Below are 20,371 nucleotides of genomic sequence, written 5' to 3' on the forward strand. Positions count from 1 at the left end.
TCGAGAATCGTATTATGGTTAAAAGAGGATCTTCTTAAAAATGAATTTGGATCAATGTACAACTAATCCGGAGATTAATTTTCACTATGAAATTTCCATCTCCTTTGACCAAGATATTAAATAAAATGAGGACGATGAAAATTTAAAAAATTTATAAACCGATGGAATTTCCAGAATTGTGAAATCCTGAACGAAAAAAGCTACGCGTTTATTATCGAAAATTCGGCGCTTCTCACGCCCAACCGAACCGGGTAAACGAGATTTTACGTTTCACCGATCCTTGTACGCAATATATGTACGTCGAGCTTAAACGCCCACTGATCTTCCTGTGTGTTATTGAAAAATTATTCAAATAAATTCTGTCCATTGGTATTTCCTGTATCATGTGGTCTGGCTCCAAAATATCGCACCGTTATTGTTATAGAATATCAATCATTATTGTTATAGAAAATAGACACGGCTATTGAGGTGAGCGCTATTGGATCGAGGAGATATCCTTGGAAGTAAGGAATAATAATTTTGGAAGATAAATTTTGAAATGGCGTAATTGGCGTAAAGATTGGAGAAAAACAACAATAATTTTGAAAGATAGGCTTAGGAATAATAATTGACATATGAGATTTGATGTTAAAATGTTTAATATCATCGTGTACGAATACGATAGGCATATTGTTTTTGAATGAGACGAGAGTTTTTAATCGAAAAATAAGGGAATCGAAAATAAGAATTTTGAGTGAGCATCATTGAGTACATCGGAAATTGTTGTTGTTATCAATAATGTATTATTAAATATATTTCCGTAGGAATTTTTATCCTGGTATCTCTAGAGAAATGTAAAGTATGGTGAATTAATTAAATAGTATGTAAATGTTATAATAAATAAATAAATAAGTAAATAAACAGTGCTTAAATATTTCTTGTAGTTGTATTTCGTTTTATCATTATTCTATTCTATTTTATTTAACATTTCACAAGTGAAAAATCTACTCCCGCGACTCAAGACATATATCCATTATATTATAGTTAAATTATTTGTTAACATAAAATTGGACAATGAAGAAATAGCAAGGTACAGTAGTCGTAGCCGGGTATGTAATTTGGGCATCAGTTTACGGTTCTGTTCCTGGGTGGACCGTAATGAGACAAAATGCCGCGGGTTCGCGACACTTGCAGACATCCTCTATGTAATTAAATGGGAAACTGTAATTGCAATCGGCGGTTAACGACATTCCCGCGTCGCGTTCCTGTCATTACGTTCACTTTTCCACGATCTAGCACGTTCGAACTTCGCCGAGTTTTATTACATCACGTCGAAAATATCGTGCTTGTTTCTTCGTTTCGTGTTACGTTCGTGACCATTGTTTTGTGGGCGATTATTTAGTTTCATTTAGAAACGCTCCAACGTAATATCACACGTATACTTTACTCGTATTGAACGAAATAATGTGATAGATTACAATTTAATAAATTATTATTTAATAGATTGTACTTTATGTCATTTAACAGATTATTTTACGTTTGTAGACTGTTTAGTTTGTTAATAGGGCTTTATTTAACGAAGGTAAGCGTATGTGAAGCCAGAGAACAAATTCGTTAGTTTTCGATACGATATTATGATTTGAATTTCAATGGTTGTAACATAATTTTAGGATGTTGTTATACTTGAAATTATGATTATTTTGAGATAATGATATTATGTTACGTATTTCGAGTATTCGAGTATTGTACATATCGTTTTGGTATTCTATTGCAATTTAAATTCGGTAAATGGCAGAAATGCAATTTATCATATCAGGATTCCCTATTAATTGATAGTTTATGTAGATTGATTTTTCAAATTTGTCGAATTAATCGTTTGATTTAAACACAAATATAGAAATATCTTCCCTGTCTAATATAAACGATAAGAAAATATATTCCATGTTTTGAACCATTGTCGACAATGATGCATTTTAGGCGGTTCAAATAGTTTTATGTAAAGTATACAAATAAAAACTTGCTCTTTCTCTAAAAATTATATATTTTCTCATATATCATTTAAATTTTTTGATACAACTATTATACTTTGTAGGTATTAAACTTGTAAATAGTTTTAATGTTAACGAACGATTCTCATACAATTCAAAAACCATCCCCAATGAATTTGTCACACGTCCACGAAGATCACGCAATCACTGCGACGATCGACTTTGAATTTTCATCGAACAATCAGATTCTCTTGGTAGGCGACGCTCGTTCGATAGGTAAAAGCTCTTTCGCTGTAAAATGCAAGGGGAACTGAGGCTTTCGCGGTTAATTCACGACGTGGCTATAGTCTATCAAGTCACGGTGATTTATTGCGCTCCTGTGCCATGAACTTGCTGTAAGATTCAAGGACAGACCTCGACACAAATGAAGAGTCAAGTTCAATTACTGTAAATTCGAGCTGGGGAGACGCAGTCGCGAGAAAACGCGTCAACGGAAGTCGTAAATTCCCGTTACGATTGTAATAATAGACACCACGAATAGTTCGATCCCCTTATTTCGGTTAGGATAATAGGGGTGGTTGTTGTAATATAACACTGCGATTCACAGGGTTATAAAAATGTATATTTCCAACACTTTGTACAATCACATAAATTAGTAACGCCGTTGATTAAGATACAGGTGACGAAGGAAATGATTATTATTATTCGTAGATGAGAGAATCCCTGTATATGTTGACTTTGATTGACCAGCTAGACACTTTGAGAGTTGCAGGGACTCTAAGAGCCGTAGAAACTGTGAGAGCCGAAGGAAATGTTAGAACTATAGGCACTGTGAGAGCTGTAGGGACTCTGAAGTTCGTTCTGATGTGATTACGGAGGAAAGCTCGGGATGGGTGTGCCCTTCGAACGAAGAACGCCGATTCGTCGCTCACATTTCTAGTTAGGAAAGTGAGGGCAATGATCCGCGATGCCGATTGGTTATGATCAATGTTGGGAAGGAAGATAGAAGGAAGAAGCCTCCTATCAACGTGGTTCATGGGCGACATTGTTTATGGGAAAACCCGGATTTTCCATTAGGTAAATCTCTGCTTTTTGCGTTAGGCCACTACCCGCTTTCTCCGTAATTCTTAAGAGCGCGTAATAAACCCAAGGACCTAAAACCTAGGACCTTCCTAAAAACCAGCCGAAAGTCTTTTCGGGCAAACAGATTGACTTAAACTATATGTGCGAACAACGCAGTTAAGAGTTCAAGTTTATGGTGGGTCCTTGGGCCTATTGAGGGTTTGAAGGACGGCACGTAGACAGTTAGCTGTCAATGGGGATGAAGTGCAGATGTCTTGCGCGGCGTAACAATTACTCTTCAATCTACCTGAACGACCATAGTCAAGGAAACGTGCACGAACTGATAGCTTTATTGGTCAGACGAAAGAATAAGTAGCGCATCGAGTTGGCTGAGATTCGTTGAGAATAATTCAATATCGTTGCGTGTTTCACATACCAGATGCATGAGACCTATGACTAAAAGGAACTGAGAAAATCAGGTTAAAAATCAAATTAGATCATTACAAACTTCTTGTGATTGAAATTATGCCTACGTGATATAAAATATGGTAATGTTGTAGTAATATTGTAATTTAGTAGAATTTAAAGAATTTAAATTATGTATACCAGAAATTGCTTTTTGTTTAAAACTAAAAAAATTGATCTATTAGAAGATTTAAGAAAATACAAACCATAGTCACCACTGAATGTGAGACATTTTTATTTACTTTATGAATCAGATATTGAAATGTGTTCCTGCGTATATAATTTTCTTAAAAAATGTAATTTTTTAATTTGAATTTGTTACACGCCTGTTATACGCTCTTTAATTTAAAAAATTGTTCATCCTTCTCTAATACAAAAAAAAGTCCAATTAACTTAGCAATTACTATTAATCTTCATTTAAATATTTTCACACACAAAGGAGACTACTGAAACTCAATTTCTATCAAAGATCATAGTCTTAGACGTTCCTGTGGAAGGACGTCGCCGGGGTCTTAGCCCCGAGATTTATGCGTCTATTTGACAGATCTATCTCGGGGCGAATTCCCCGTTTTGTGGAAAGAGGCATGGATGGTCTTGCTGTCGAAGCCAGGACGCTCCCCGGACTCGCCTTCCACCTATCGGCCGGTGTGCCTTTTAGAAGAGGCTGGCAAGCTATTGGAGAGAGTGGTGGCGGCCCGCCTCGAGTCGCATTTGTCCCGGAGTGTTCCCGGACTGCACGACAGCCAGTTTGGCTTCCGGAGGGGACGGTCTACGGCCGATGCTGTAGCCCGTGTCCGCTCCCTGGTTGAGGGGGCCGAGCGGCGCGGTTGCGTGGCGTTGGCTGTATCGCTGGACGTGGTCAACGCCTTCAACAGCATTCCCTGGGACAGGATATGCCGGGCCCTCGAGTTTCATCGGGTACCCACGTACCTGCGGAGTGTGGTCCGGGCATTTCTCTGGGACCGAAGCATCGTCTACAACGTCCGTGGCGGGGGGATGATTGAGAGGGCGGTGTACCGCGGGGTCCCGCAGGGTTCCGTGCTGGGTCCGCTGCTGTGGAACATCACGTACGACGCGGTGCTTCGGACGCTGATGTCTCCGGACTCGGACCTGACGTGCTACGCTGACGACATGTTGGTGCTGGTCTGGGACACGGCGTGGGGCGGAATCGTCCGTCTGGCGAAGCTGGCGGTGGCCCGCGTGGTAGCCGCGATCAAAGGATTGGGGCTGAGAATGTCCCCTGAAAAGTCCGAGGCAATGTGGTTCTGCCGTAGGGCCGATCACGGGACGCCTCCAGCGGGCTATCGCCTGAGGTTGGAGGGGGCTGAGATCGGGGTCGGAACCAATATGAAATATCTGGGCCTGACCCTCGACAGTCAGTGGACCTTTGGCGCTCACTTCGAGCGCCTGGCACCGTCGGTCGAGGCGACGGCGAGCGCATTAGGATGTTTGCTGCCTCGATTGGGCGGACCCGGCGTCGGAGTGCGTCGGATGTACGCCGGCGTGGTGCGATCGAGGCTCATCTACCTGATGGCCAGCCGCCGCAGTCTCCTGAAGGTCAGGAGGCTGCACAGGACGGTGGCCATCAGGGTAGTGAGGAGCTTCCGCACCATTTCGGCGGCAGCAGCGGCGGTGATCGCCGGATTTTCCCCGTTCGAATTGCAGGCCCTGAAGTGTCGCGAGATTTACCTCCACACTTGGGGTCTGTCGGACGGGGTCGGTCCGGTGGGCGCCGACGTTAATGGTCGGGGTCGATTGGCCCTGCTCGACAGATGGCGCGCCAGCCTTGACATGAGAGCGGGCGTGCCGGGGCTAAGGGTCCTCGAGGCCGCCCTTCCAAACTGGGACGTTTGGTTGGACGGGGCCGGGCCCCCCTGACTTACAAGGTGACGCAGGTGCTCACCGGGCACGGGTGCTTTGGTGAATATCTGCACCGAATCAGAAAAGAGGCGACCGCGCGTTGCCACCACTGCGATGCGAGCGTGCAGCACACGTTGGAGTACTGTCCGACGTGAGCGCAGCCGCGCCGCGACCTCATCGCGGAAATCGGATGGGACCTCTCGCTGCCGACTATCCTCGAGGCACTGTTGGTGAGCGAGAGAGGGAGGAGGGCCGTGACCTCCTTCTGTGAGCAGGTTATGCTTCGGAAGGAGGCAGCGGAGAGGGTGAGGGTGCGGAACTCCCACCCCGAGAGGATCGGCCGGCGGGGGCGCTGCAGACGCCGCGGACGCGCTTGGACGAGGCGCGCTAGGGCCGCCGCGCTCCCCGGTGGGGGTCAAACTTAGGCGCGAATAGATCAGCGTCTCGGGATTGCCAAGCAGTTCGGTAGGGGAACCAGACTGCCTTGCACGTCGGCTCCGGCGACGAGGTGCGGTGTGATACCCGCATACCGGTCCATTAGGTGATGCATTTTGTGCTCGCGGGGGGGGGGGGCGGTGTGTCGCTCGCACCGGTTCCCGGGCATCTCGATCTTAACCGGAACAGTCATCGTGGAGGTTTTAGTCGGTTGGAGTCCGGCACTACCACGCCGCTTCCCCCCCCCCCCTCCCCGATTTGTCTGTGTGGATTTCCTCCACGTCAAAAAAAAAGGTCTTAGACGTTCGCCTTAATAGCGTCATACAGTGAAGACTACCCAAATTCGATTCCTGTCGAAGATTCTAAATGTTCGCCTTAGTATCTTCACACACAGAAGACTACACAAACCTAATTCCCACCAAAGTTACTAACTTCCCTCCATAAGAATCACTATAATTATATTCTATCGATCCTGTCCTTACAAAAAGCATGGAGATAGATATCACTTCCTTTTTCACAATCACAAGAAATCTCTTCTCTAGTTTGCTCAGAAAGTTTGTTTTATGATAGATGATATATCTTCGGTTGTATTTAACGGAATTGGAGAAAGATTATTTACTATGAACATCGGCCTGATAAAGAAGTTTGTTACGTTTGCAATGTTAAAATTTTCTAATCTTGTGGATTGCGAATAAACAAAAAATTTTTCAAGAGATTGTAAATGGTCAATGATAAATTATTCATACGTAAACACAATGTTTAGAAATGTTTGCCAAATGTCATCGTGTTTGTTACATTACCTATGTAATTTTCTAAATTAAATTTTCCTTAAATTTCGCATTTAATATTTGCAACAAATTAACATGCCTTATATGTGTAAACTTCAGAACCTCTTATCCATCCTCGACTCGCGAATTCATTTTCACTGCCATAATCATCCGAATCCAACCATATATACACTCCATTCGCAAACGAGGCATGACGACGTTTGCATCAAGCCATTAACGACACGAGACGTCGGATCGGACAATCGTTCGATGCTTGACCTATTTTCACAAGCTTGCAAACCGGCAAACGTTAACTCGACTGTAAGGGTGAGAAGCAACGCGAGATTCCCTTTAATGTCTCGGCTTAGGGAGAAGAAAAGCCTCCCTGGAGGATTCTTACGTCGTGTCTTTCCCTCCTTTCTTCGTTGTTCACCTGCAGCCGCTAGTTTACGATGTCCTTCTAAGAGGAAAGTAAGACATTTCCACGGAACGTTGCTTTCGCTATCACGGCGAACTTCTTTCGTTCGTGTATTGCTACACGTCCTTCAAAACGTATTTTATGTCGAAAAGAAAGCGTACATAGAATCACTCGGCTTGTAGAACGGAGGATATAGAGCTGGATATTCGTGCGAAATGTTTGAGAATGTTTGCCTATGTTCGCTAGTATGTATTTGTATTAATGGAAACACGAAGTGTGTGCGAACTATATTAAATAATTGTGTATCATTGTAGTATTTATAAGTGTTTTAACATGCTTCTGACAAATATTTGCAGACATTCGTAAATAATTGCATTTGCGAGTGTTTGAAGTAAGGTATATTATGTGGATATATTAAAAGTTGAATATCCATTTTAACAAACATTTGCAAATATTTACGAATAATTGTATTTGCAATTGTTTAAAATAATTTCGTATATTAAATGTCGGATAACCATCAAACGTGTGCTTTTAACAAACATTTATAAACATTCGTAAAAGTTTATGAACATTTTCATCATTGTTGAATATCCATGTCAGATAAATGATTGTGAATGAAAACGTGTACCTGAGCATTTACCGTTGATCAGTAGAAATGGTGAATAGCCATTTATCTCCACCGAATGTGCAAAAACACAAATGAACTGCCATTGTCTTTAATGTGTCAACACTACTTCAAACGCTCGCTATCCTTTTAAATTGTATACTGGAGTACATACTCGCTCTTCAAAATATTGTCTAATATTTGCTAATGTTCGCTAATGTGAATTTTCTTTGGCGGAGATACGAATAACGAACAATAACTAAGGATTGCTAATATTTACGTACATTTAAGATAATGTCGATACATCAAAGGAAATCCGCTGTTCTTAAATTTGGCCCTCATTTGAACGCCTCGACTTTACTTCGCATTTCCTTCTTTCCTTTTGGAATAGTTATTGCAATATACGTATGTAAGAACGTAACTGGAGACGTTTCTCTACATTTGGTAATGTTTCTTAACCCTTCGAGCGTTATTTGCCTTCCACGATATGGAAATGGAATACGTACTAGTTTCTCAGGAAAGGTACAAAAAGAACTGCTCCTGAGAGACATATTTTGATATTCTACGATCTCGCAGAAGAAATGAAAATAACGATGCGTTTCTTTGTAAAAGAAATTTTATAGTGGACGACTAAAATGATATAATACTTGACATAATATAGTACAATTAATTTGACACATCTTATGATTTAATTGCTTACCGACATACATTTATATTTATTTATTCACAGATTTCATAGTATTTAATATGTGATAGAAAAAGAAGAGAATAATCTCTCTCTGACACGTTCTACAACAATTTTTAAATTTCCTGAGACTATAGAAAAAACTAATAATATGCAAAAAATATACTTTTTGTTTTGAGAGAAACGATTCAAATCGTAAAACGCTGGATCATTTCTCAAAGAATCCCTTCAATCATCCCTTAAAGTCAGTTGCCCTTATACACCAATACTTAACCTAGCAATAGAACTTTTATTTTGCAATAAATCTTCGACTTCCTAACACTATAATAAACCTCTATTCCCTTTGAACTCTGCACGTTCGATCCATTACTTTCCCATTTGTTTTACATTCTCCCTATCTGACATTATCGAACTAGAATGTTTTCATTCTAACACTGTACCGATCATCGACCTATCAAGAAACTTTTCAACTGTAATTCATTGTTCAATCGAGCGATGTTTCCGCGAAGGGCGAATTAAAGCAAATGCATCGTCTTTTAACACGGATGAGTTTCATCAAGCGTTCTTGACTCGTGTTCCAGCTCAAACGAGACAGGAATCCGCGACAATCCCAACAGTGAGGCATTCAAAGAGCCGTGACACTCTCCCCTGTGGCCAGTCGAGTGCGAAGAACGTTAAATTCGCGAGGGGCGCTGGGTGGCTTCGCATAGTCAAGGACAAAGCTCGAAAGTTTTTCGTCCACGTGACAGTTGATCGATACACAGACTGGCCAAAAGTAGCAAACGAGCTAACTGCTCGAATAACGATTAAAGTACAATAAATCGAGCAGTGATTCTGCAAGAAAGACGCTCTCATGTATAATACATGTAATAATTTTTAAGTGATTAGGAATGTTGTCAATTTTATGCATTTATGAGAAACTTGAAGGTAGTTTCAAATAAAGATCAAAAAATTATTTTAAATAATGATAAAAATAAAAATGTAGAAAATACAGATAATACACAGAAAACATGAAAAATATCCAAAATAGAATAAAACTATTTTCTACCTAAGTTCCATTATTTTACTTGCATTTACCAAAATATGACTGCATAAATATCCGTATTCTAGTGATCAGATTGTTACAACCAGATGTATAGATCACAGATTTAATATATCAAAATTTTAGATAACTTGTATAAAGTTTAAAATTCGACGATCATCTGCAAGGGGAGTTTCTTTGAGAAAGTCTGATAGTGAAATTGTTGTCGAATTAACTTTCAATACTATGTGCAACGGAGGAAACATTATGAGATGAGTGTTATAATGCACGAAGGTAGAATGAAGATAGCTTGTACGGTGATAACGACGAGCTCGAGGCGATAGCGAGGTTACCAGAATCTCTTGCGGGATTCAACAACGTTTATGTCAAGGATAAGTGGGATGAATTTTGGATTTATAAAATTTGATGGAACTCTGGAGTAGCTTGGATATTTGACAAGAACGATAGTGCGCTGTTGCTAATATCGGCGATGGCAATATAGTGTTGCTTGATTCATTTTATAATTGTGAAATCCTCAGATGATGATGACGAAAATTGGATACATTGAAATTAAAAAAGAAGTGCACGTTGCAAAATACGACAGTTAGAGTCACGAAATTACAAAACAGGAAGGACATCCTTAATTCCGCAATAAGGAAACCTTATCGAGACGATTCGAGACTCGCTACACTTAGATCCAATGTGTGTTAAGTTGAGCAAGCTAAGGTTGACGTCTTCACGGTTGTGAAATTTGGCCGCAGTAAGAGTGATAAATCTGCGATATATATACTGAACTTGTAAAAGCTATTTCGAATTGGGATTCGATAAGGATGATCAGGATTTGTGGATGGTGGACCGTGACAGATCTTCCTGTGTATTACTCGGAGAACTCATACAGCAAGTAAGTTATTGCCTAAATATATTTTCCAAGTAACCTGTATCCAGAAAATTCTCACCATGATTTATATGGCACTTCCTAGTTGCATGAAATGCTGATGATTAATACTCGATGAACCTTCATGACCTTTAACTAATCTTCAGTACCAAATTTTCAATGTTACGTACTAACTCTGGCCTAACTGGCAACGACACGATCTCGATGAACCTTGTGATCTTCAAATCACCCTAAGTACCCATGCGATTTATATGACCTTTCATGATATTCAAATGACCCTAAATATCAAAGACCATTGCACAAAGGTCCTCCAAAAATGAAATAGCTTAAAATGTCAATGTCCAAATAACATCAAACAAATTTCAATACTTTCATACACATATATTCACATACACACACGCGCACACACACATACACACACAGAGTACTATATATAGTATAATAATAGTAGTAATAAAAGTAGTACCATAGTAATATTGTACTATAAGATTGTACTATATCTACTAAAGATTGTATTATATATGTAGTACAATATTTATAATTTGTTTTGTATAGAAATATTAGATTTCCAATATTTTATTGTTATTTTCAAAATAATCGTATTTTAAGAATGAATTAGTAAACTCGACAAAAGTTTGGCACTGAACGAAAACGCAAACATGTGACATCTTTTTATACAACATGACGTAGCTGCTAATCGATGAACCGAAGGAAACGAGTGTTTTTCAACGGCGACAACAACTCCGCTGTTTCAGCGAGAAGCAATCCACGGGGCGAAGAAAAAAAGTGTCATTACTGAATAATGGCACCGCCAAAGAGGAAATCAAAAGGCCGACTCTGGAAGAAACAAATAATAGGGCCACGTTATAGCTATCAACAACGTCCTAAGCGACAAAACATTCCACGCCGAGTACAGACTCTTTATCAACCCACGACTGTACGAGAAATGGTGTACAGGCTGCTTAACAGCAAACATAACCAAGGTGCTATATTATGTATAATGAATTGTCATAACGAGTTTCGTCGATAATATTATTTTTCTTATAGTCTTAGCTTTCTTATAGCAAGAAGATATAATACCTTTCAATTAAAACAATTGAGATAAAGAAAAAGATTTAATTTCTTTCTTCCTCATAAGTTTTTTTTTATGTCTAGTAGTAAATTTTGCGATAATACAAATTAATCTTTGAATAATAGAATAGATTTAAGATAATTGTCGCGGAGTAAAAAAATAAAGAAATTTATTTAATAGAGCAAAACTTTAAACGCAAAATATGTAGTTATTTCAATTCGATAGAGCATTCACTACTCTTCTAGACTGCTCTGACCAGAGCGTTGTAAGGAAAGGGAATATTTCACGCGATATTACAGCTTTCGAACACGTAGAACATTAATAACAATTATGAACCTCTTTCAGGAAAAAAGCAACGAGACCCTGGAAGCGGCAGGTTCCACGGAAGCATGCGGAAGTATCAAAATACACGAGAGTCCTCGTACGATAGTTCGCCCTATCGCGATAGCTCGCCGTCCATTCAGGACTCAGAGTACACAAAATCCGTGGCAACGTCCGTGGAGAACTTGTCGAGAGTGATGGAGGCCACCAATAGCTCAGTGGGCAGCAGCTCTGGCAACAGCAGCGTTTCGAATGCCTCCGTGGAACCGATTGCTCTCGCAAAGACGATCGATAACACTAGAGCCTTGCTGAAGAAAAAGTCTTTCGTTCAGGTCATCAACAATTACATCAAGGCCGGAATAGAGGAAGGTATCGCTTGGATGCTCTCTAATCTCGATATTTGCTAGAAGCTCGAGGCCTCGTTTGTTGGTATCAATTTTTTGTCAGGGTTACTTTCGAGGAAATAGAAAGACTACTATACACAAATTTTGTACAAGTTTTCTTTAGTTTTGATAGTTATCATAAAAATTAACTGCGTCTCTAAAAATGGAATTTTTTAATATTCTTTATATTTTTTAACTTAGTTTATTCTTTTAATTGTATCTAATATCGTAAGAAGAAATGTTATCAACCTGACGATAACGTAATATAAATTTAGTCATCAAAATATAACGTATAGAACATAAACGAAGATGACGCGTTTTAAAATTTCCGTAAGACGGGGAAGTACATGAATTTAGACTAGCGACGGATAAATCTAAAGACACCGAATCAATTTACACGTCTAGTATATCAATGTAACTCGATTATAGTTAGTTTTTAAATCTACAGAATTTCACCATTCATTTCAGATTCTATTAACCTTTATAAAGTTTCTATAGCGCGACAAACTTTTTACCTAATCCTTAGGAAAACGGCAAGCGAAGAAGTACATCCGCAAGGCACTTTCTTTCGGCGTGAAATCCGGTTACCTAATTCCTGCTGGTCCACAAGGACAAGTGATACGAGTATCTCCAACGTTGATAGAATCGAAGAAGAGTGACATAGAGTCACGAAAAAGACGAAGGAGGGCCAGAAGAGGTGAAGAAGACCCGATAGCTGATGCCCAGAAATGGCGTCGATTGACCCCTGCTTGGGACACGAAGAACATCACACGCCGTGAAAATACACCAAAACCGGAAACTCCGCCTCGAAAAAGAAGAAAGACCTCGAAAAATTCGATTCAGGCGAAGAAGAGTCCCAGGAAGAAAACCCAGGAACGTACTCCACGGAAGAACAGAAAGAGGAAAGGAAAAAGGTTAGTAATCTAAACGCTGTTATGTGTTTCTTATGTTATTCTTTGCTTTTTGTGGATTTACAAGAGCTTTGGAAATTAGGGGTAAATATCTTTGGGTATGCTTGCACTTTTTGTGACGAACCATTAGTTAATTTTTATGAGGCCTTTTTTGCTCGTTGCTGGTTAATTTTTTCTACTATTAATGATGTTCTGTCAAGTTTGAATAATTGATGAGGGTTTAATTAATCGAATACTAACTAAAATCTTTTTCCAATATTAAAATCGTTAGAATTCTGTTTTAATGGTTAGATTGCTGATTTTTATACACTCTCGTATTTTTGTTATTTTCTATATTTTTGCATATTATATATGCATTTTATACAATTATAATATTTGCAACTTTATAATTATATTGTAAACCTACATAATTCTAATTGTAGAAACACCCGCAATGTAGTAATGCTTATTTAAACCTTAATACGTTTTTCAGATCGCTATCGTACTAATTATATTTTTATATCGCTAAAAAATATCTTGATTTTGAGAAATGATGTCTTATTTCTGTTTTATACTAAAGTTTTTCTTAAAATAGCTAATATTTTCTGGTTTGTTGAAACAAAATCGAGATTCGAACATAAAGATTTGTAAACAATGTTAATATTTATAATTACTCTAATATCATAATTACTGAAAAACGATTCATTTTATTTAAAATATTTATTACAGTTTTACTCGTCGATAAAATAATTCATTACATAACAAGAAAACTACGGACATTCATAAACAAAACGACAAAGTACTCTAGTATTATGGTCTATGGATAGCAAAACAAACACGTGGGTGTTTACGAACAAAACAGCAAAATATCTATAAATTTCACCTACTATGAGCAAAACAGTGTGATGGGTATTCACGAACAAAACGACGAAATGCTTGAAGAATAATTTGAAGTTCTGTTTCAGAGATAAGTTAATAATATCAACGCTGTCCAAGAGCCCGAGCAACAAAATCGACGAGACTCAGAAGAAAATAAGAAGTACGCGAAACTCGTACAAATACGATGTGGACAAGGGAAAAGAGGATCATAGAAGTCGCAGGACTAAGTCTTCCCGTTCAAGAAAAGGAGATAATGAGAATTTGAAAGAGAATAAACCAGACTCGAGCAACGAGGATGCATACAACGCAGAATTGAGCGAAAACGAAGAAATCAACGAAAGAATGGCAATAGTACGACAGAAATCGACGACCAGTCGAGAGGATGCTTTGCGAAATAGCAGCGGATCATCCGGAAATCCAGCGAAAATCGTCGAAGAAAAATTGGATGCCTCCTATGAAGAAAATAACAAGAACGATACAATTGAGAATTTGGATTAACTATTTATTGTATAATTTACTTAGAAAAAAGTGAAGAAAATGTTGTAAAAGATTTCTATACAATTTTGAAATATTAAATCTAAAAGAAGAAGCTTTTTATAGAGATTTATTGGATATCTTTTAACTAGGAGTGTATTATTAGTATGTATACAATTTTAATTTCTTTTGTAATTATATAAATTTCAAATAAAATTAATTTTGAATCGTATATGTAATATCAGCTATTCTGGCGATTTTCTGGTAATTCTAGCGAAACAGAACCATCTGTAGTATGTATTTCTTAGAACTATAGCAGTGTAGTATATGTTTGGAATTGTATAAATTTGCCGCAGGACATCGGCGTGATCGTGTAAGAACCAATTGTACCATCTAGTATAATTTTACGTTCATTGAAAATTTCAACAACGTTCATCATAAATTTAGAACGAAAGATATATTTATCTTAAAATTTGTACTACAGTGCAAGCAACGACAAACTTTTTATCACAAAACGCGTGAAATACGATTCTAAATTTATACTAATTATAAATAACTAATTTTATATTTGAAACTCTTTGTATCGATTGACTGAACTCTCAAAGTCAATAACGAGATTTTCTCTACCATGCAAGTCGGCATTTTTTCGAGAATTTATGACGATGTCGACGATCTCGGGTCGCGGAGTTTGACCTCATCACCCTTCGCCAGCTATACAATGCCGTGATCGTGGTTGGTTGATCGGGTTCCACGAATCGGAAGTTGTCGCCATGATTCCATCAATGTGTATGTACACACAAGAAAAATAGACAGAAAAGTCAACAGACGGAAAATATTTTGTATATTGCAATGTCAAAGAACTGGCTTATAATGGGACAGGCCAAGAACTTAATGCGAAATGGGAGAAGTAATAATATTGGTGTAAGTAATAGTGTAATAACATTGATAGTTGCATAAATAGGAAACTAAATGAGAAACTGTGGAGTATTTGCTTGTCCTGTTAGATATAAAAGATAATGAACCTGAAATTCTTCTGTGCATAGATCTAATTTAGTTTCATTTTCTGTAATTACAAGCTTAATTTATTTATGAGCTTTACTACAATCGGTACAGTAATCGGTACAGTACTCGGTACATAATATTGTGTAATAGAAATTTAATTAATCATTTTTTTATTATCTTTCTTAATATATTTCATGATCTTTCTTTATTTGAAATTAAACAGAAATCGAAAGTAGAGTATTTAATACGATCAAGTTTAAAAAAAATGACAAAGAAAATGATTCTTCGGCAACTTCGAATGATAAATAGAAAATAAATGAATGAGAAAGTAGGCAGAAGGCAACGCCTGCTTTATAAAACGCGTAAAGAGAATAGCAAACGTGTGAATGTAGTCAACGAGACGAGATTTCGTTGTTCCGTGAAAAAAAAAAAAGAATAGGCGAAAGGAACCGATGGATTGGCACCGTCGGTCGTGCCTCTCTTCTTTTCATCAATGTCCTGAAAATTCCTAGACAAAATTCGGCGCCACGACCGATCAAAATCCTAGAAAAAATTCGACTGGACTATCGAAATCCTTCGGAAACACGGCGGCTGAGGAACAAGTACGGACGTCCAGAGGAGCTTCACATCCATCAGTAAGCACAAAATGGCCCACATAAAGAGACGTCCTCATGCGCGAAGCCATCACAAGATGAGTGAGTGATGATCTTGGAAAAGATTTGAGCAAAAAATGACAAAATTCTTGTCTTATTTTCACGAGAAATTCATTGGAATGATGACGTAGCGTATTCTCTATATACTTTAGAAGTAACGACTTTTTATATTCTTCGACACTTTTTTGTTTTTCCCGATGAAAGAGGTGAAATTAAATTGCATTAGAATACTAATTTAGAAAATTATCGAGACTAAAATACACATTTTTTTCAAAATAAAGATACGTTATCGCCTAGCAGATTTTATTGATCTATTTCTTTGATTGTTAGTAATGGCCACAAAAGAAGACATTCATCGCTTGAACATATATTCTATTTTGTTTATCACGTTTCGTAACGACGCCCACGTCTGGTACTTTGTAATTCTTCCGTCATTTTTCAATTGATTTCTTTGAACTGAAATGCCAAGCTTCGTTCGATATTTGCAACAAGCATCGTGGAACATCATTAAAAATTTCTCCCGCAAATTCCAAGGTACCTTCCAGGCGTTTTCATTATTCAAAACGAATTGATCAATTGAAACAACTGCCAATTTCTTTTACTTAGCCTTGAGATCGTATTCTAAATTGGAAATTTCACGACTTCCGATATAGATATTTTTGATTTAGAGAAAAATTCAGTATATTCTTACATTGTATTCTCAGCCTAAAAATAGTCGACTCTACGACGTTTTACAACAATTTCTAAAATATGTATTCGACTTAAAAAATTATAAATTTTACATTTAAACTTAAGATCACTCGAATTAACTTTCTGTAACTTTTCTGATTTAGAACTTCTCTATAACATTGCAATTGCTTGACGATCCACAAATAGTGAAATATTTAAAGTTGAAATATCTTTTTTCCAAAGTTTAGAATAGACACATCCCAGTTTCCATCTTTGAACTTTCAAGAACAGAAGCTTTCGGTCGAATTTCATAGAATTCTCATATCCTATCACAGCTCTTTAAGAATACCAGTAAATCTCTAAATCTTATAAAATTCTTAAAAAAAAAGTTACATTCAATATCAAACAACCTGCAATGCATCAGAATTTTCATTTAGCAGTCGTCTCAAATTCTCTTGCATTTTCCACGCGCTTCTACCTGAACTTGCGAAAGAATTACACATAAAGGTCCAAGTTTTGAAAAAGAAAATCCTTGTCTGAGTATAGCTGGGATCTGCGCGGCGACTAGTTTATCGCGTTTCAGAGTTACGTCGTAAACCAAATATCTCGGAGCTGGTGTACAAATTCCTGCGCCTTGGCGGGAGCAAAGAGGAAGCTTGTGAAGCGTTGCGAAATTACAGTACGAGGTGTCGGTACTGCAAGCGGCCGAAACGCCGTGAAGAAGTTTTGAATTGCCTAGATTCTCGACCTGGCGGTAACATGGCCAACAAACGGAAAGGTTCGGCAAGGAATTCCAACATTCACCGGGTGAAACGACGCCAAACCTCCAAGGACCACACCCTCTCGTCATGCATGTATAGGGGCAATGGAGGAGAAGGTTAGTGCAATGAAAGTCATGGAAATTGTTTCTACATTCTAGACGATGCACTGTTCAAAACAGATTAGCAGATTATTTGCGTTTAATCTACTGTTGTATAAACTTTATAGATCGATACTATAGGTTTTTCAAGTTTTATTATATATTTTCTTTTTACAAGTTATTATGAGTTTCTCATCTTATGGGTGATGGATATACTTTGATACTTTGTTTACATTAGACTGGTGTTTAATGAGAATTGTTTTTATAAAAACTTTCTATGTATAACTTTTAAATCTTTTTATATTCCTTTATAATAGAGATCTCTTTTTACGCTTTTTGCGTATAATACTCTATATCAATAGCTAAGTTAATAGTTAAATAGTCTAGTGAGAAGAGTGTGAGATATATGTATCAGAAGGATGTATGGTCGAGAGTTCAAGGCGAATAAAAATAACAATTGTAAACCCTGTCCCTTTTCATAGTTAAGAGGCAGAAAAAATAAACTATCATTATTATATTCGAGATCATTCTTGTATTATTCATTAATTATATTTTACACTTTCTATAGCTATACTTAAGACAGTGACATTTGTGATATCGGCATAATCTAGGTTAATTTAATGACGTACTGAAATTATGTAATGAGCCACACTTATCTAAATACCATTATTTGTTACCTACTAATTAATTTAACTATAATCGTAGGCCGAGTAATATTTATTACGATCTGAGGATAATTGCAATTGCTCAATGAGCGTGAAAGTCTAGCAATAGGTATTGTTATCTTTTATTGCACCGTTATATAAAGGCAATAAAATGATTAATTAACACAGCAGTCCATTATTATTATCGGACGCAGTTAAATAATAATCCGACATACTGCACCTCATATGTAATTTAGTGCTTAATAGAAATAAAATGTTCCCTTTTTCAACCTACAATTTACTATTTAGCCGAAATTAATAACTTCTACGTGCCAAGTCACGTTTTCTTTCGATAAATCAATATCATTGATTCACCATCATTTGATTATTACAACAAATTTTATATACAAACCATTTATGAGTTTTTTCAATGCATTATTTTTTCTATTCATTATTCAATACAGCATAATAATTTTGAAAATAATTTCTGAATATCAAATACACGCGAAACATTTCTCAAAATTGTACATATTCTTAAAAATTCTATATTTTTAGCATATATTATGTTTATCAAATATATTATAAAATCCTATTTCTTTATAGGAATAAGAAAAATGAAAAGATACATCCAGAAGGCAATCGATTTCGGCGTAGAATCCGGTTATCTCATTCCGAAAGACGCGGCGTACAAAGTTCTCCGTGTATCCTCGGATCTCATGAACGAAGGCAATTACGAAAGTAAGGATAGAAAGTCGGACAGCACTGTTTCACAAGTTGAGGACAGAAGGCCTCGTCGAACGCCGATTAGATTCGAAGACTACGAGGTGCAGGACGCCAGGGGGCGACGACGTAGAAGCAGGAGGAGAAGAAGTTCAAGGCGAAGGAGATCCAGGAGTGGATCCAGAAGAAGGCGAAGGAGGTCGCGAAGGAGATCACGAAGAAGACACGGCAGGAGACGTGACGAGTAATTCTACTAAGTTCTTTTTTCTTTTATCTTCCCGAAATGAAGTTCGTATGTAAGAGAAATACCCATAGAAACTCTTTCAATTACGAGTATTTTGAAAGTTTGAAATTGAATGTTCAACGTATAATGATCTAAGCTCAATAAAACAAAATATTCTATAGAATATTCTATAGAATTAGCCTTTTGGAAACACCATTCTTCTTAAGAGAGGAAATGGCACGATCAACAATTGAATGAAAGGATTTCGAACGTTGTATTTTTAAAGATCTGTTTATTCCAATTATTTTCGGTTAATCTATTGCTTGATTCGCATCATATGCGTTTCATATCGTAAAGCATTAAATAAAGCAAAAGGTAGGATTTCCCAATAAACGTAATTAGTGTATGTTACTATATTTATTGCCAACAGCATATGTCCCGTATATTTTTGCTTCCAATTTTTCTGCAAACATAAAAACATCCATAATGAATCGATAATAGCATTCCAATATTTCCAATGTAATAATTCATTTACAGTGTAATAATCTGATTATTAATTTCACATCAAAGTATTACATCAGGAACGTGAAGCGTAGCTTCCAAAACATTCTTCTTCTTAGAAATTTAACTTCATAGAACCATCCCGAAGGACAGTCATAATAGAATTAGTACTATTAACTTGATCCCGATGTCGTTTCCAGGACCGCCGTTCTAAGTAATTAAACCGAACGAATTCGTTTTAGATCTGGAGCCGAGGAAGAAGTGGTAGAGATCGAGAACGACGATGATTACAACTTCGAGAAACAGGGAGAGAAAAGGAAGAGTCCGGATAACGCGAACGTAAGCGAGAAAAACGAACGTCTAAATCAGTCCGATGGTGAAAAAAAAGCAGAGAAGGCAGAGGACGATGGTTCGGATCTGTCCATCGACGAGGACGAAAGTGACGACGAGGAAGGAAAAAAGAGAGAAGATACGACAAAATCGTAAACGTGGATACATCGACAAATTGATCGTGTTGTGTCAAACTCATGCCTTGAGATTATGACGTCAAATGAAACTGTTTATTCATATAAAAGAGATGAAATGTCCCGTGGTAATATTTTCTTATTGGAATTCTTCTTGCAATTGACAATTATGTAGAATACTTATTTATGGTCGTGGTGATTCATACAAGTGTAGTCATAAGTAATAGGTTCACGTTTACATTTTTTGACAATAAAACAATAATATCGTGAAATATATAATTAGATTTATTCCATTACATATCGCAATAGTGGAAATTGATTTTACTCATTTTCTTTAAAAAGATAGGGTTTGATACTATTTGGAATTTGATTGAAATTCAAGCTATTTATATTAATAATTTAACTTATATGAATAGAAATTTGAATTCAACTAATTTC

At 37.4% G+C, this 20,371-nt stretch overlaps 2 protein-coding genes across 2 annotated transcripts; both read left to right on the top strand.

The window, feature by feature from the left end:
• The first annotated feature begins 5,826 nt into the window (after positions 1-5,826).
• On the top strand, positions 5,827-14,349 carry LOC100644054 (chromodomain-helicase-DNA-binding protein 7-like). The gene is made up of 6 exons (XM_012309095.3): positions 5,827-5,895; positions 8,845-10,185; positions 10,935-11,162; positions 11,597-11,941; positions 12,482-12,869; positions 13,811-14,349. The coding sequence occupies exons 3-6, from the start codon at positions 10,982-10,984 to the stop codon at positions 14,220-14,222; spliced, it is 1,326 nt and encodes a 441-aa protein (XP_012164485.2). The 5' UTR covers positions 5,827-5,895; positions 8,845-10,185; positions 10,935-10,981; the 3' UTR covers positions 14,223-14,349.
• Positions 14,350-15,657: 1,308 nt separating this feature from the next.
• LOC110119315 (serine/arginine-rich splicing factor 4-like) lies at positions 15,658-20,134 on the top strand. Its single transcript, XM_048406225.1, has 4 exons — positions 15,658-15,895; positions 17,106-17,399; positions 18,629-18,989; positions 19,712-20,134. Exons 1-4 carry the CDS (start codon positions 15,847-15,849, stop codon positions 19,953-19,955), a joined length of 948 nt encoding a protein of 315 aa, XP_048262182.1. The 5' UTR covers positions 15,658-15,846; the 3' UTR covers positions 19,956-20,134.
• The last annotated feature ends 237 nt before the right edge of the window (positions 20,135-20,371 follow it).

This window comes from Bombus terrestris, chromosome 5 (genome assembly GCF_910591885.1).
Source record: "Bombus terrestris chromosome 5, iyBomTerr1.2, whole genome shotgun sequence".
Classification (NCBI taxonomy): domain Eukaryota; kingdom Metazoa; phylum Arthropoda; class Insecta; order Hymenoptera; family Apidae; genus Bombus; species Bombus terrestris.